Source organism: Vulpes vulpes, chromosome 12 (genome assembly GCF_048418805.1).
Source record: "Vulpes vulpes isolate BD-2025 chromosome 12, VulVul3, whole genome shotgun sequence".
NCBI classification, from domain to species: domain Eukaryota; kingdom Metazoa; phylum Chordata; class Mammalia; order Carnivora; family Canidae; genus Vulpes; species Vulpes vulpes.
The window spans coordinates 179,128,586-179,145,165 of NC_132791.1; the positions used below are offsets into that span (position 1 = coordinate 179,128,586).

The window sequence follows — 16,580 nt, forward strand, 5'->3', positions numbered from 1 at the left end:
ATGTGAGGCTTGAACTCAAAACCTTGAGATCAGGAGTTGCAGGCTTCACTGACTGAGCCAGCCAGGCACCCGTGTTGCATTTACATGTTGGCTGGTCCACTGACTCTTTCAGTTACTTTTTTTTTTTTAAATGTCACAGGTGTTTATGGCTGGGAGACAAGGAGATAACAAAGCTATACACTTTGCCCTCTGCACCTAATCTGGATAACAAGTGGCCATTCATCCACACACTTTGAAAGAAGTGACACAACTGGTCACTGATCATGATGCACAGACGTTATTTAGGTAGTGATCTGTGGACTGAAGAGCTAGCAACAAGTAGTTAGAACTTTATGCAATCACTCACGGTAAATGATATTTCAGCTATGTTGCTGGGACACTGGTGTTATTTAACTAAACCATGTACCTAAATTCATGTACACGGAAACCCTCCAAAGCAAGGACTGCCTGAATGCAAGCATGTGTCACCTAAGAACCAAGACATTCTCCTATCATTATCACACTTAATTTCCTTGTATAATATCCTACTCACATTTAAAATGTCTTATTTATTCAAAGGATCTAGAACACTCCTCCATCATTAATTTTTTTCATGATATTGACTTTTCACAGAAGCTATTATTCAGAATATTACCCCAAGTATGATCTACGGACTAGTGATCACTGGGAAATTGTCAGGAATGCAGACAGGTCAGCCCCATTCCAGAACTATCCTCCATTTCAGTGTGCCTGGGTGGCTCAGTTGGTTAAGTAAATACCTTTGGCTCAGGTCATGATCCCAGGGTCCTGGGATAGAGCTCTACATTGGGCCCCTTGCTCAGCAGGGAGTCTGCTCCCCCACCCCCCACCCCATATACATGTTTGCTCTCACTAACTGACTGACTGACTGACTAACTAACTAACTAACTAACTAACTAACTAAAAAAACCCAAACAAACCTGATTATGCCTGGAACTAATTGAGGCCTTTCAATATAAATTCAGTATTTCTTTGCAACAGTGGATTGTTTAGTTTTTTTTTAAAGCTTTTATTTATTCATGAGGGACAGAGAGAGAGAGAGAGAGAGAGAGGCAGAGACACAGGCAGAGGGAGAAGCAGGCTCCATGCAGGGAGCCTGATGTGGGACTGGATCCTGGGACTTTGGAATCATGCCCCGAGCCAAAGGCAGTCGCTCAACCATTGAGCCACCCAGGCGCCCCAGATTGTTTAATTATTAACACTTCTACTACTGCATGTCAAATACGCTTAGACTACTATCTAAGTCTCTTCTTTCTTATTCAGTATTTTTAAATCTGTACTTCATGTTTTGCATTATTTTTGTTTGTATGATTTTCCTGGTCATTAATTTGAGTCTCACTAGTGACATCTCCTTCAACTCAACTTCTGAATTTTTTTTAAATTTTTTTTAATTTATGATAGTCATACAGAGAGAGAGAGAGAGAGAGAGAGAGAGAGAGAGGGGCAGAGACACAGGCAGAGGGAGAAGCAGGTTCCCTGCACTGGGAGCCCGACGTGGGATTTGATCCCGGGTGTCCAGGATCGTGCCCTGGGCCAAAGGCAGGCGCCAAACTGCTGCACCACCCAGGGATCCCACTTCTGAATTTTAAAGGCTGGTAAATCACATTTCATTTCTGTGTTTGATATAACTGAATTTCCTTAAGAGATCTTGTTATTTTTTTTGTCTCTCTACTCCAGCAGTTCTTTTTTTAAAGAATTTTTAAAAATTTAAGTGATCTCTATACTAAGTGTGGGGTCAAGCTTACTAAGTGTGAGATCAAGAGTCATAGGCTCCACTGACTGAGCCATCCAGGCACCGTATCATCCTCCAGCAGTTTTTCATTAAGACCTACCTACTCCTTGTTCTCTCCAGGGTTTGTGGGTCTCAAATGGGACTGTACACCAGAGTCACTTGGGAAGTTTTAAATGTGCTGGGCCTTGGAACCCATCTCCAGAGATTACTATTAAATTGGCCTGGAGTGAGGCCTGAATGTCAAGAGTTTTAAGAGCTCTCCAGGTTTGCTTGTGGGAGTTCTGGCCCATCCTCCAGGGTCCTTAAAACAGAAGCAATCCTGTCACCAAAAACAGGATACGGAAAACTCTCCTGGACAAAATTCGGTTTCTTCAACAAATGCACTGTGACAAATAGCAAGAATGGAGAGTGATGTGTGGACTCAGTATAAAAAGTACTTAAGAGACCAACTAATTGCAACACATGGACCTTATTTGAATCTTGATCTGAACAAAGTAAACATAAAATAAACATTTATGAGACAACTAGGAAAACTGGAACATTGACTTTAAAAAAACGTGATAAAATACACATAACAAAAACTTACCATCTTAACCTTTTCATAGTATAAGGTATGTTCATACTGTGTAAATATTAAGACATTAGTGTGATAATAGTTTTTATATTTATGTTTTTAAAAGAAAAGTCTTTATCTTTTAGAAATATATACACTAGGGGGATCCCTGGGTGGCTCAGTGGTTTAGTGCCTGCCTTCAGCCCGGGGCCTGATCCTGGAGTCCCCGGATCGAGTCCTGCATCAGGCTCCCTGCATGGAGCTGCTTCTCCCTCTGCCTGTCTCTGCTTCTGTGTGTGTGTGTCTCATAAATAAATAAATAAAATTTAAAATATATATATATATATATACACTAAAATACTTAGGGATAAAAGGATATGAAGTAAGGGTTTTTTTTTTTTCCCTCCCAAAACAGATCAAGCGAGACTGGCTTGTTTTTGGTAATGAAGTAATTATTGTAGCTGGCTAACAGAATAGGAGAATTCATTACACTATTTTTTCTTTTTTTTAGATTTTATTTATTTATTCGTGAGAGACAGAGAGAGAGACAGAGACTGAGAGAAACAGAGAGAGGTGGAGGCACAGGCAGAGGGAGAAGCAGGTTCCCTGTGTGGAGCCCGACATGGGACTCGATCCCGGGACTCCAGGATCAGACCCTGGGCCGAAGGCAGCGCTAAACCCCTGAGCCACCGGGCTGCCCTCATTACACTATTCTCTACACACTTCTGTGGGCTTGACATTTTTCTTAATGAAAAGTTTTTAAAAATTAAGTTTTCTGGTGTTTTTTTTTTTTTCCAAAGTAATTTATCGTCGATTGATTTTTTTACTTGACCTTTCCTAACTTGGCAATCTTTTTCTGCTCTGCTTCTATTACTCACTCCATCAGTTCTCCTTAGTTTTTTCCATGACTTCACACATATCTGAAATTTCATTCTGCCTATTTCTGTTGTTTTTTTTTTTTCTTTTGTCAAATTGTCAGAACCATGAGGCACTTTAAATTGACACCAAAGGATCTCATTTTTCTGAGCTACCTGCAACCACAGGGTCCCCTGGGCTGATACTATCTGCTTTTCACATACCTTTATTGGCTGGCTGATGACAATGTTTTGAAGCACTGATAGTATCACTGACATCACCCAGCTGGTGGCTTGGTCTTTGGTCAGTTCCAGGCTATAAAGTGCAGTAAAAAAGGCTGCAACCAGGCTAGTGACACCCAGACAGAGCCAGCAGATATAAGTCACTCCTCTGGGCAGGCTGTAAGCGATGGGCTCCTTCCCTTCTTCTGGGCTCAGGAGGGGGAAACTGGTGACCTCCCTGCAGAAGAGAGGTTAAAGGAACCATCTGAACACCAACAGTGGGGAGAGAGAGGTTCGGGATGAGAGCAGGTGTTCAGGGAAGCCAGGTGCCGGGCCTTACCTGGAGGGCCCCTGCTCGAGGTGAAGAACACGTGTTTCCAAGAGCTTCTGGAGTTTTTGCAGTTGGTTGGTGGCATCTAGGATGTCACAAAGCTGGTCGGCCTGAGTGGGACCCACGGCACTTAAGTGAGAATGGAGCCGCTGCACAACTCCCAGCAGGTAACAGCAGAGATGGTGGTGGCTATCAGGAACCACTGCAAATACAGGGCAGGGCTCACACTTCTGCAAGTGGGGGGTCAACAGATAGTGCTCATGGGCAGAAAGCAGCAACTCATTCACTGATGATGAGGATAAATCTACCAATCAGTGGAGACTGGACACAATTATTGTCTTCTCTGAGCATGCTGGTGAATTAGTGCATTAGTAACAATTTCTAAAACTCTACACTTTGATCTAGAATCAAGTAAGAATTTAAACCTAACTGGGCTTCTTCACGAGAACTACAGTAAGTACCCAAGACGTGAAGACTATATTCAAGATTCCATAAATCACATAATCTCACTATTCCACAGAAAGAATGACAAGTCTCAAGAGCCCCCAACAAAGCAGATGGAGTGTAAAGGGATCTAAAACAGAGGGCACTTTTGTGGGTTCTTTCTTCATCCTTTACTTTGTATCACCAGATATATTGTCCTTAAAGCTATCAGCTCTATCCTGGAAGCTTAAGCAAAGTGAAATAAGCAGAAGGTCGTATCACGCCTGCTGGTTATACCAAGAGGTAGGAAGGAGTAAGAGGCAAGCAAGTGGGAGGCAGAGAACAGATCAGTTACTAAAACCTGAGGTTTACCATTTGCCCGATGGGGTCCTGCCTGCTGGTGAGAGCCGTGAGGCTCTAAGTGAGAACAGATGAGGCTGGATAAAAGCTGAACCAGCTTGTTAATGCTATAAGAAGTCCATAAGGATTGTTCACACTCTGAGAGTAGGTATGTATTTCTCCTGAGCAGGAATCCCACAGTTTCCTTTAATTCCTAAATGTAAAACCAAGACAAGAAAAATCAGTGTGACATTCACCCAGGACTGGTAGCTGTTATAGGTGGTAAGGCTTTACTTGGAGAGCCAAACGCTTAGTGGAAAGAACCTCCATTTTTCATTTTCTTTCTCCTTTTTCAGAAAGCAGTCACCTCATAGTAGCTTCAAAACTAGTTTTATGAGGGAATACCGAATGAAAGAAGAGACAGTTTGATCAAACATCAACAATGAAAACTCTAGAGTAGTACAATCTGGTTCACACCTAGTCCTCAGAATACATTAAGAGGACAGATGAGGGGCATGATGCATCATGGCCCAGGGGACAGGAGTTAGAGAAAAGGTATCAAGGTTAATAGGACTGGAGAGCTTTCCAGGAGATCCTCTCCACTGGCCTTTCTCACAACACGGGAAGCAGGGCCCGCCATCTACCTATCAAATTATACACGAAGCTTACCTCAGCCACCTCTGTGAGAGACAGAGGCTCAAAAGTAGCATCCGAGAGGCAGGAGGCTTGGCTGGGAGGCAAGACAGGCCGGGGTTCCTGTGGCTGGATCAGTGGGAAGAGGCGCCCAATTACAAGATTGACAGGGAAGAGAAGGACAGCAGTTTGGACGCTGATGATCACCTGGGACCAGGTCACAGCAAATGGACCCACTGGAATAAGAGCATTGTGTCAACCTTCATCCTCAAGAACTGAAATCATCTCAGTCATTCTTTTTCTGGGTTTAGGTATTTATTTGGTAATTTAACCATGATTATCTAAGGAGAGGACATCATCGTGGCAGTAAAGATCCCGATGTGTTCCCAAGCCTGCTTCACTCATTAATGAATGGGAACAGTGAGGAAATCTGTAAAGTATTCAAATGTTAGGGCAGCAAAGGGAAAGCAAAGGCCCAGCAGGGCTGCTTCTGACCCTGAAAAGGAGGATGCAGTACAGTAACAGGATCATACACCACAAACACCACACGTCAGGCTCACCCCTACCTTGCTCGTCTCTCTTGGCAGTGGTGCTGCTTGTCCTCCAGAACATAACATTGATGACCATGTTGCACAGAAGCAAGGTCATGTAACAGGTGAGCCTCTGGACTCTTGTGAACTGGTTCCAGGGATGTCGAGTTAAAACCGAGAGCCACAGATAATCCTGGGTGAGCTTTTCTACAATGATGGAGGAGAACAGGTGTCTACAAAGATAAATGAGAACAGGAGAGATGTGAGTTTTGATCCTGATAGTGTTCTAGAAGAAGATGTGATTTGCCCGGCATCAGGCTTATCTCAACCACCCAGCCACTCTCTTATACCCCTTGAAGGTGCTTTCAAATGACACGGCAGCATGATTCTCTGGTGATTTTAGGACTAAAGGTTTTGTTTTTTTTTTTTTTTTAATTTTTATTTATTTATGATAGTCACAGAGAGAGAGAGGCAGAGACACAGGCAGAGGGAGAAGCAGGCTCCATGCACCGGGAGCCCGATGTGGGACTCGATCCCGGGTCTCCAGGATCGCGCCCTGGGCCAAAGGCAGGCGCCAAACCGCTGCGCCACCCAGGGATCCCCAGGACTAAAGGTTTTTGAGGATAAGGTTAATTTATATGGTATGAGAGTTTAAAATTAAAGTGTTTTTTTTTTTTAAGCTTTCTAAGAGTTTTGATAAATCTTTTGCTTTTCAAAAGTTTGCATTAGGTTTCCACTCAAGATAGTTCAGTAAATTCATACTTCGAGGACCTGCTCTACTCCAAATGTGGAGGAACTAGAAATAAGATACAAAAAGAAAGAATAAAAAATATTGGCTGGGCTTAAAAACAGGATAACTCTCTCTGAGGAGAAATGGAATGAGAAAAAGTGATGATGAGCAGGGAAGTCACAGGATTTCTGTGCCCAGGTCTGGAAGAAGGCAGTACACAGGCGGGGCTTTGCCTCTCATAGGATCCTGGAACTCAAAGTGTCTGGGGAGGGGGGAAGGGAGAGTAAAGCCAACCTCAAGGGAGCCCAGGTTCAGGCTAGAGCTCATGAAGGGATACCGCGTAACAAAAGACTCCAATTTACAGGTATGGAGGTGGGTGAAAAAAAGAACAGCAGGAATTGAGCCAATAAAACACACTGGTTCATGATAAGATCTGCAATAGCCCTACTTTTTGTTCATTACAGTGAGGGGCAGGAGCTCCAAACTACTGTAATATAATCTGGTCTACCTAATTTTAGACTAGTGATGTGAAGGACTGCATGGAACAGTAGCAAGACTACTAGTCAGAGGAGAGGGAGAGGGAGAGAAATTTAACAATAAAACTGCCCCAAATAAACATATAATCTCTAATTCCTAAACACACGAAGAAATTGAATGTGGAGAATGGCAGCCAACACAGTAGTAACTCAGTCCTGAAGAAATTAATTTTGTGGAACAGTCTGACAAAGATTTTAAAATAAGTATTTCAGGTTGCTTAAAAGAGACAAGTCAAGGAACATTCACTTAAGAAGAATAAATAACAAAAACACAGGACTTAATTTGACATCTTAAATCTGCAAATATGGTCATTAAAATGAAAAACGTAGGAGGTACAGACATGGCGGACGAGAAAATTAGTGAACTGAAAGGCTGTACTGCGGAACTGACCCAGGATAACTGCAGAGAGACAAAAATATGATAAATATGCAGGTCCATTTTAAAAACACAGAAGATAGTTTGAGAGGTTCCAATACAGGGAATGCCGAGGGGCGATATTTTCACAAGCGAAGTCAGACTTTTTCAGACTGGAAGGCATGATGCTGCACATTCAAAGTACATTCTATGTTATGTGTATTTTACCACAATAAAACATTTTTCTTGAAGTACCGTGTGAATACCAAACAAGATAAAAAAGAAAATCCACAACCAAAACAGTTATAATTAAACTTGGGACACTGACGAGAAAGAGAACATATTAAAAAGAGAAAAGGCAGCATACTCTAAGACTAAAAGCCAGATTGAGAGGAGACAGGCAATAGCAGAGGCAGTTTGGGAATGCAGATCCCCACCAACACTTCACATCTAGGATTAATAAAGACTGTGCTCCCATCTTCTCTGGTATCTCTGAATAAACAGCCCTGGAAGGACAAAGATAGTGATTCTATTTAGTGCAACTTTATTTACAGTTCCAGGTTGTAAAGACGGAGACATCCCACTCCCCAGAGACATTCCAGGGTTATAAAAGAAGAAATGCCTCCTTTCCACCCCTTGAGAGATGGGCTTACATTGCAGGGTAATAAAGATAATGTTTAAGTTCACAAGGAGGACTCGTAGGTTTTCCAGAAGCACTTAGATCAGATCAGTCTTTTCAGCCTAGCGTTGCTCTTCTGTCATGTATCTGTCTCCACTGCATATGCAGGTAACACCTGGCTCTCATCACGTCACCCCTTCAGAATCAAGCTTCTGGGCAGTGACAAAATATGACTCACTGCTACTATTGCTCTTAGTAGTAAATCCATTTGGATCCGTGAAAATAAAAGAGTAAATATCTCTGAATTTTCTCTCTTCCATACCAGCAATGATAAAACTTCTTTTAAAAAGCCAGAATTTATGGGGATCCCTGGGTGGCTCAGCAGTTTAGCACCTGCCTTCGGCCCAGGGCATGATCCTGGGGTCCTGGGATCAGGTCCCACATCGAGGCTCCCTGCATGGAGCCTGCTTCTCCCTCTGCCTATGTCTCTGCCTCTCTCTCTCTCTCTCTCTCTCTGTCTCTCATGAATAAATAAATAAAATCTTTAAAAATAAAATAAAAAGCCAGAATTTGGGATGCCTGAGTGGCTCTGTGGTTGAGCATCTGCCTTTGGCTCCGGGCGTGATTCCAGAGTCCCAGGTTCAAGTCTCATATCGGGCTCCCCACAGGGAGCCTGCTTCTTCCTCTGACTGCTTCTGTCTCTGCCTCTTTCTCTGTTTTTCATGAATGAATAAATAAATAAAATCTTTAAAAATATAAAAATAAATAGCCAGAATTGGGGGCGCCTGAGCGGCTCAGTCAGGTGAGCATCTGACTCTGATTTCAGCTCAGGCCATGATCTCAGGGTCATAAGACTGAGCCCTGCACTGGGCTTTGTGCTCAGCGCAGAGTCTGCCCGAGATTCTCTTCTTCCCACTCTGCCCCTCCCCTCATTCCTGTACACACTCTAAAATAAATAAAATCTTTAAAGAAAAAGCCAGAATTCACATAAATAACCACATCAGAGTTCACATAAATAACCCAAGTATTATAGCAACCTGAGAGTGGTTATTTAAGAAAAATGTCTGAATATCAGTAAAAACAGTTAACTCTGTGGCATTGTGGCTTGCCCTAGTTCCATCTCCTTTTCTCTAGCTATATGATAACCTGACAGTCTTTAATCATAGTGAAAAGCAGCTGCCAGTAAGAGGAGGGCAGAATGGGATTGGAGATACTTCAAAGCCTCCTTCCCAGAGAATTGTGATTATCTGACTTGTCTGGTAGTCCCCTGGAAAACCCAACGTGCAAGGCTGTCCTTATTTGACTTGACTGGGTGCTCACCTGCTGTAAAATGCTTTTCCCCTAGGGCACTATCAAAAAATATTTAGAGGCAATTGTTTAAATTCACAGTTGTCTGCCCTGGTGGGTGAGCAACAGGCTAACCAAAAAGCTTAAAAGAAAAAAACTGGGAAACAGGAAGTCTATGGGAGGTTTGAAAAGCTCTGACATATTTCTGGGAATCTGGAAGGCCAAATACATGCCCAGAGCTGTGCTCATGCTCAAAAAACCCTTGAGAATGCCTTAAGTTCTCACCCCTGGATGACCTTGAAGCTCTCGGGAAGCAGGAAGTGAAGGCTAAGGCAGAGCTGTCAGTTGCCTCACTGAGTGTTGAAAGCATGCCACAACATGCACACAAAACCCCTCAGCAAAGACTGGGAGATTTGCTGATTCCAGGCATTTATAAGATCTCTGTCCAAACATTAGCTGACCACAAAACAAGCTGGGCAGAAACTTCAGTTGCATGCCATGATGAAGAATACATAATTCATTCAGAAAAGTCACTAGACAACAATGACACACTCTAAGAACAAGAAATCCTGGGGGAGGGAAAGGAAATCGGATTTCCAGGACTGCCACACTCTATTGCTTAAAAGGTCTAATTTTTAACAAAAGATCACAAGACACCAAAAGAAAGAACATGTGCATGTGCGTACACACAGAACAATAAATACACTGTCCTTGAGGAAGCCAAGACACTGGATATATTAAAACAAACTTTAGGGATCCCTGGGTGGCGCAGCGGTTTGGCGCCTGCCTTTGGCCTAGGGCGCGATCCTGGAGACCCGGGATCGAATCCCACGTCGGGCTCCCGGTGCATGGAGCCTGCTTCTCCCTCTGCCTATGTCTCTGCGCCTCTCTCTGTGACTATCATAAAAAAAAAAATAAATAAATAGTTTAAAAATAAATAAATAAATAAATCAAACTTTAAATCAGCTATTTTAAGTGTATTCAAAGAACTAAAGGAAACCATATCTAAAGGACTAAAGGAAAGTAAATGAGAATAGTATCTTGCCAAATAGAAAACATCAATAGACATATAAAAATTATTATTATTATTTTATTTATTTATTCATGAGGGACACACAGAGAGAGGCAGGGACATAGGCAGAGGGAGAAGCAGGCTCCCCGTGGGGAGCCCAATGTGGGATTTGATCCCAGGACCCTAGAAATTATTTTTTTTTAAGATTTTTATTTATTTATTCATGAGAGAGACACACAGAGAGAGAGGCAGAGACACAGGCAGAGGGAGAAGCAGGCTCCATACAAGGAGCCCAACATGGGACTCGATCCCGGGACTCCAGGATCACGCCCTGGGCTAAAGGCAGGCGCTAAACCACTGAGCCACTCAGGGATCCCCTAGAAATTATTTTTTTAAAAGAACCAAATAAGGGACCTGTGTGGCTCAGTGAGCCTCTGCCTTTGGCAAAGGTCGTGATCCCAGGATCCTGGGATTGAGCCCCACATCGGGCTCCCCGCAGGAAGTCTGTTTCTCCCTCTGCCTGTCTCTACCTCTCTCCCTGTGTCTCTCATGAATAAATAAAATCTTAAAAAAAAAAAAAAAAAAAAAGAACCAAACAGAAAGTCTGCAGTTGAAAAACACATTAAGTGAAATGCCAAGTTCACTAGAAAGGCTCCAGAGTAGATCTGAGCAGTCAGATGAAAGAATCAACACACCTGAAGATAGCTCAGCTGGAATTCTCCAGTCTGAGAAGCAGAAAGAAGAATGAAGAAAAACTAACAGAACAGTAGAGACCTGCAAAACACCACCATTTTCTCACCAATACCTAAAGGAAAAGAGTTCTTTCTTTGAGACTGGCATGAAGACCCGGTCACGCTGGCACTCTCCGAGGTCAACGGCCAGCCAACAGTTGCACAGGAAGCACCATTTCCTTTTACTGGCCATGTCACTGACAATTACCTGGTTTACATACCTATGGTAAAATGAAGATAAGTACATTAGGGAGGTGGGCACAAGCAAGTTGCTGTAACAAGAAGTAATTTTGCACTGCCAGTAAGTGGATCCTTTTCATGGTGAGGCAATAACTAAAGAAAGAAACAAGAGCTGATCCAATTTCTCCCTTCCGGACCTCTAATTGATGTATCAAATCCAGAATGCGACATCTATAACTTAGGAACAGTTCAGGGTGTGTATGTATCCCTTGACTTTCCTTGTTCACTCGTACCAGTGCCCTGCCACCTCTTCACGAGCCCATCTGCCTCCATCTTCTGTCACCAGGGCCTGGGGGGGGGGGGGGTGTACCTGAGGGCTGGGGAGTGGTCTGCAACATTTATGTTAATGACTTCTCATCCTGTTGGGGTCTGTAGCTTCATCTTGACTTCACAGAACCAGAGGCCCGGAGGTTCCACCCTCCTTCCAACCACAATGGTTTACCATGTGTCTAATTTCTCCACCAATTCACTTTCTCGACTTGAATTGAATTCACCAATTCAATTTCTCCACTAATTTCTCCACCAACTTCAACTGCCAACGAACTTGGACATCTGGGACATCTGACTGTTCAAGCTGCTTGATGTCATCTTGCAATTAGTCCATTAACCACCTCTTTTAGAGTCATGAAGCTATTTCTCCGAGAGCCTATGTTTCATGTTATAAAGCAACTTAAATCTCTCCGGTCAAAATCTTTGCTTAATTTTAGTTGATAGTATTTCCTGTGTGATGACTACATATTCCTTTAAAGCTAAAATATTTCTGGGCACTCTCCTATTGAGGTAGTTCATAAAATCACAGGTGACTAAGGTGCATTCGATTTCAGCTTAGCTCATGTATCTTACACTGTTAAAGTTTTTCATTTATGAGTAAAGTATAAAAAAGGAGAAAAAAGGGGCACCTGAGTGGCTCAGTGGTTGAGTGTCTGTCTTTGGCTCATGACCCCAGGATCCTGGGATTGAGTTCTGCATCAGGTTCCCCACAGGGAGCCAGTTTCTCCCTCTGCCTGTGTCTCCGCCTCTCTCTGTATGTCTCTCATGAATACATAAATAAAATATTTAAAAAAAAGGGGGGGGAACCCCACTTTCTCACTGGTGAGAAACTAACTTTTTATGGTCCTAGTGTTTCTTTTTTTTTTTTTTTTTTTAATTTTATTTATTTATTCATGAGAGACACAGAGAGAGGCGGAGACACAGGCAAAGGGAGAAGCAGGCTCCATGCAGGGAGCCCATTGCAGAACTCGATCCCAGATCCCAGGATTATGACCTGAGCCAAAGGCAGGTGCTCAACCACTGAGCCGCCCAGGCGTCCCTGTAACTTACTTTCTTATTTCATGTGTGAGAAAAAGAATCCAACATAAGTGTACGAATTCATTGTTCACAATTTTGAAAATATCTAAAAATATACTAAATTTTTAAAAATGCATAATCCTACTACTCAGATAGTTATTGGTTATATTTATTATATATATAGTTCTAGATCTTTCTCTATATGCATACTTAAAAAATCAACTTTATTGAGATATAATTTACATACAACAAAGGCCTCCATTTAAAATATATAGTCCAGAGGTGCCTGTGTGGTTCTGTCAGTTAGGCATCTGACTTTTAATCTTAGCTCAGATCTTGATCCCAGGGTTATGAGTTCAAGCCCCGTGCTCCAAGCCAGGCATGGAGCCTACTTAAAAAAAAAAAAGAAAGAAAGAAAAGGACACCTGGGTGGCTCAGTCAGTTAAGCATCTGCCTTCAGCTCAGGTCATGATCCCCAGGTCCTAGGATCAAGCCCTGCATTGGGCTCCCTGCTCAGCGAGGAGCCTGCTTCTCTCTCCCCCTGCTTGCATTCTTACTCGCTCACTCTTTCAAATAAATAAATAAAATATTTAAAAAGAAAGAACAGAAAAAAAATCATCTATCACTTTACCATCCACACAAAATCATATTGTTAATTTTCCCTATTTCTTTTCAGGGTTTCTCCTTCATAAATGTTTTGAAACTTAAATCTAATAGGCATTTATTGCCATTTGGCCCACAGCGTTATTGCTGTGTGTTGCGATGGCACACTGGTCTTGCCCCAGAGCGCTGAAGATCCACAGAGAAGAAAGGACAAGGCAGCCTGGCGCAGGTACTTACCAAGAAGGACTGGTACCCGAATTGTCATGCCAGAGCCGCACGCCGTGCAACTCCCCTAGGGAGGACTTAGTGCTGAGGAGGAAGACGTCCAGTCCCCCTCGCTCAAAGACTGCCTTCTGGGGGTCACAGAGGTGATGGGGCTCACTCCGTCTCTCTGATCCATAAAGGGTGATAACCACCTAAAACATGACAAAGAAATAAAATGCAGTAAGTCCTAACAGGATTCTCTGGGTTTATCCCTAAGGAGAGAGGGAGACAGACAGAGCTGTACTGAGGTGAAGTCTCTGGGGGGCTGGACAAGTGCAGGGGGCTCTGCAGATGCACAGCTTAGAGCAAGGAACTGCCCTTGAAACGTGCCACTGGACACCAGGGTGTCACCATGTCAGAGTGTATCTCATGTGGTCAAAGACACAGGGCAGGGAGTAAAGAACATTCATTTCATTCACCTTCGCTGTTGTGGCAGCCTTTCTTCGATAACCAGTGGAGACCTGAAGAAGGTAGTGAAACTGAGAGCTGGGGTCATTATCAGCCAGGACGGTGACCTTCACCTGCAGGAAATGCAAAACCAAGAAGGATCTTCATCTCAGGAGGGGGGTGCACAGCTCCAGCTTTGGCAACTTGGTGGAAAGCAAGAGTGATGTGCGGATAGTAGATAAACAAGCAGACCTAAGTGATGGAACAGGGCTGAGGGCTGGAGGGCCTGGGTTTACGCCTCTAAAATGAAATATTCATAGAATCAGCTGATCAGGTTTTGGGCTTCGAAATCTTTCCACCCCCCTCTCAGGACGGTGGGGTTACCCCACAACAGGGAGGATGCCTAGTTCAGTGCGAATTTCAGATAAATGAGGAATCATATGGGAGTGCACTTATACTAAAAATGTCTTCACTATTTATATGAAATTCAAATTTAACTGGGTGTCCTATATTTTTATTTACTAAAACTGGCAACTCTATACCCATAGCATCAAAGAAATGGACAGCGTGTATTCTAGAATTTCTAAGTGTAAGGAAACATAAGAATAAGAAATGCATAGAAGAGGCTGTCATCAAGGGATTTTTGTTGTTATTCCAAAAAGAGATTCCTTACAGGTTTCTTATATAATGCAGTTATATGAAATTATAATTTCACTCCCACATAACTTTCATATCCAAAGTATAAAGTGAGATAAACTGGCATCTGATTTTGGCTAAGTTCTCTAGATGTTCTGGCTTATTCCTAACCTAAATGAATCATAGGAGAGTTTAACCTCCACTAAAGGAAAGAAAAAGAGAGGAGAGAGAGAGAGAGAGACAAAGTGTGAAGTTGCTAAGCCCTGAGACAAGGAGACATGAAGAGAAATTTAAGGAAAAAAGTCTTCCTTGAATTTCTATGCCACCTTGTTCGACGCTACCAGCCTCTTCTGGTGAACAGGTTTTCCATCTTGTTCAACATACTCAAGACACTGTGGCAAAGCTTCTGGAATCAAAGTCTCCTGACCTTCTGCATGTCTGCTTGATCCTTTCTCCAAGCCCACACACATGTGAGCATATAGAAGCCTAAAAGGCTTATGAGCAAAGACACCCCGACAGGGTTGGTGGTCACGCGAAGGAACAGCTTGATCGTGTCCTCAACGTTCACTGTCCGGGGCGCAATGAAGAAGTCACTGCCAAAGTAGGCCAGGCGGTTACAGAGACACTGTGTCCTCAAAACCGTGCTCCGTGGCCCGACCTGCAATGAGAATCAACACAACGAACATAAAACACAAACACAGGCGCCTGAGAGAGGGAAAACGATGCTCCAGTCACGTCTTCACCCCCAGTGATTGTGTAAACCGGTGTAAGCAACATGGAGAACCATCTGGCAACCTCTGCTAAAGCTGAAGAAGCACAAACTCTCTGAATCTTATCCTGCCATTCCAGGTCCGAACACACACCCGAGAACTCTGCACATGTGCACAAGATGTGTCGGCAGTTTGTAACTAAAAAAATCAGAAACAACCTATATATACGTGCCCAGTGACAGCAGAACATGCAAACAAAGAAGTAGAGGACTACGACTGAATAGGATGGAATACTCTATAACAGTCAAAATGAACGAGTTAGAGCTAGATAGCGCAACGTGCATAAATGCCGAGTGAAAGATCCAAGTTAAAGGTACAGATGATGCTGTTGATGCAGGATGCAGAGACCAGAAACAAGCAAAACAACACTCCTGTATCTGCGTTTGTCAGGCTCCCTTGCTGCAACAAAAGCTCGTGAGGCTGCTGTCTTGTCCACTCTAACTCTAGTTATGTAGGCCTGGCATGTAGAAGATGCCCGGTGAACATGCTGGAAGAATGAATTCACGTGCCAGCTCAGGACAGTGATCACGCTCTGGTGAGATGGAAGAGAAAAGACTAAGGAGGATACAGGGGCGCCTGGGTGGCTCAGTCAGTAAAGCATGTGACTCTTGATTTCGGCTCACGTCATAATATCAGGGCCATGAGATCAAGCCCCATGCTGGGCTCCATGCTCAGCGGGGAGTCTGCTTGGGATTCTGTCCCCCTCTGCCCCTCTCCTTGCCTGTGCTTTCTCTCTAAATAAATAAATAATCTTTAAATTAAAAAAAGCTGAGGGGATACATAAAGGGCTTTGGTTATTCCTGCAGGTTTTATTATTTTTAAAAATAGAGCAAAATATTAACTTTGTGATAGAGCTGAACAGTGTTCAATGTTTTTATTATATTATTCCCTATAACTTTCCATATGGTAACATTTCTTCATCAAAAATATTTTTTTAGGGTTCCCTGGGTGCCTCAGTGGTTTGACGCCTGCCTTCAGCCCAGGGCATGATCCTGGAGTCCTGGGATCAAGTCCCACGTCACGCTCCCTGCATGGAGCCTGCTTCTCCCTCTGCCTGTGTCTCTGCCTCTCTATGTGTGTCTCTCATGAATAAATAAATAAAATCTTTAAAAATATACATATTTTTAAATGTCACTAGGCAATCAAATGGAAGGTGCCAACTCCACGTTCGATGGTGCAGATGAAAAGCCTAAAATACTGTCAGTATGACTGACTGCTCTCCAGACGCAAGGTTCAGTTTTGGATGCTGGGTCTATCTCTTGCCCTGGGAGGAACTCTCATCCTGCTCTGTGCAGCTCTGTTCCCTGCACAGGGTCCAAGCACTGTGCGGGGCTTCAAGGAGGCAGGGACCCCACCTTCTCATGCCTTTCGTGAGCAGTGGGGTCATTGTTGGGTGAGTCTTGGTATTCAAAGTGCCATCTCCCTGACCGGCAGCACTGACATCACCTGGGAGCCTGTAAGGCAGAAGTTCAGGTCCTGCCCTGATTC

At 43.4% G+C, this 16,580-nt stretch overlaps 1 protein-coding gene across 6 annotated transcripts in view; it reads right to left on the minus strand.

The window, feature by feature from the left end:
• PKD1L3 (polycystin 1 like 3, transient receptor potential channel interacting) overlaps positions 1-16,580 on the minus strand; it is a 69,166-nt gene that overhangs the window by 25,549 nt on the left and 27,037 nt on the right. For all 6 annotated transcript variants that reach the window (XM_072731587.1, XM_072731588.1, XM_026011610.2 and 3 more), the window contains 9 exons: positions 14,750-14,980; positions 13,719-13,820; positions 13,273-13,451; positions 10,980-11,126; positions 5,672-5,868; positions 5,142-5,341; positions 4,506-4,686; positions 3,720-3,912; positions 3,383-3,617 (listed from right to left, as the gene is read on the minus strand). In XM_072731587.1, coding sequence (XP_072587688.1) covers positions 3,383-3,617; positions 3,720-3,912; positions 4,506-4,686; positions 5,142-5,341; positions 5,672-5,868; positions 10,980-11,126; positions 13,273-13,451; positions 13,719-13,820; positions 14,750-14,980 — 1,665 coding nt within the window. The remainder of the gene's footprint in view (positions 1-3,382; positions 3,618-3,719; positions 3,913-4,505; positions 4,687-5,141; positions 5,342-5,671; positions 5,869-10,979; positions 11,127-13,272; positions 13,452-13,718; positions 13,821-14,749; positions 14,981-16,580) is intronic.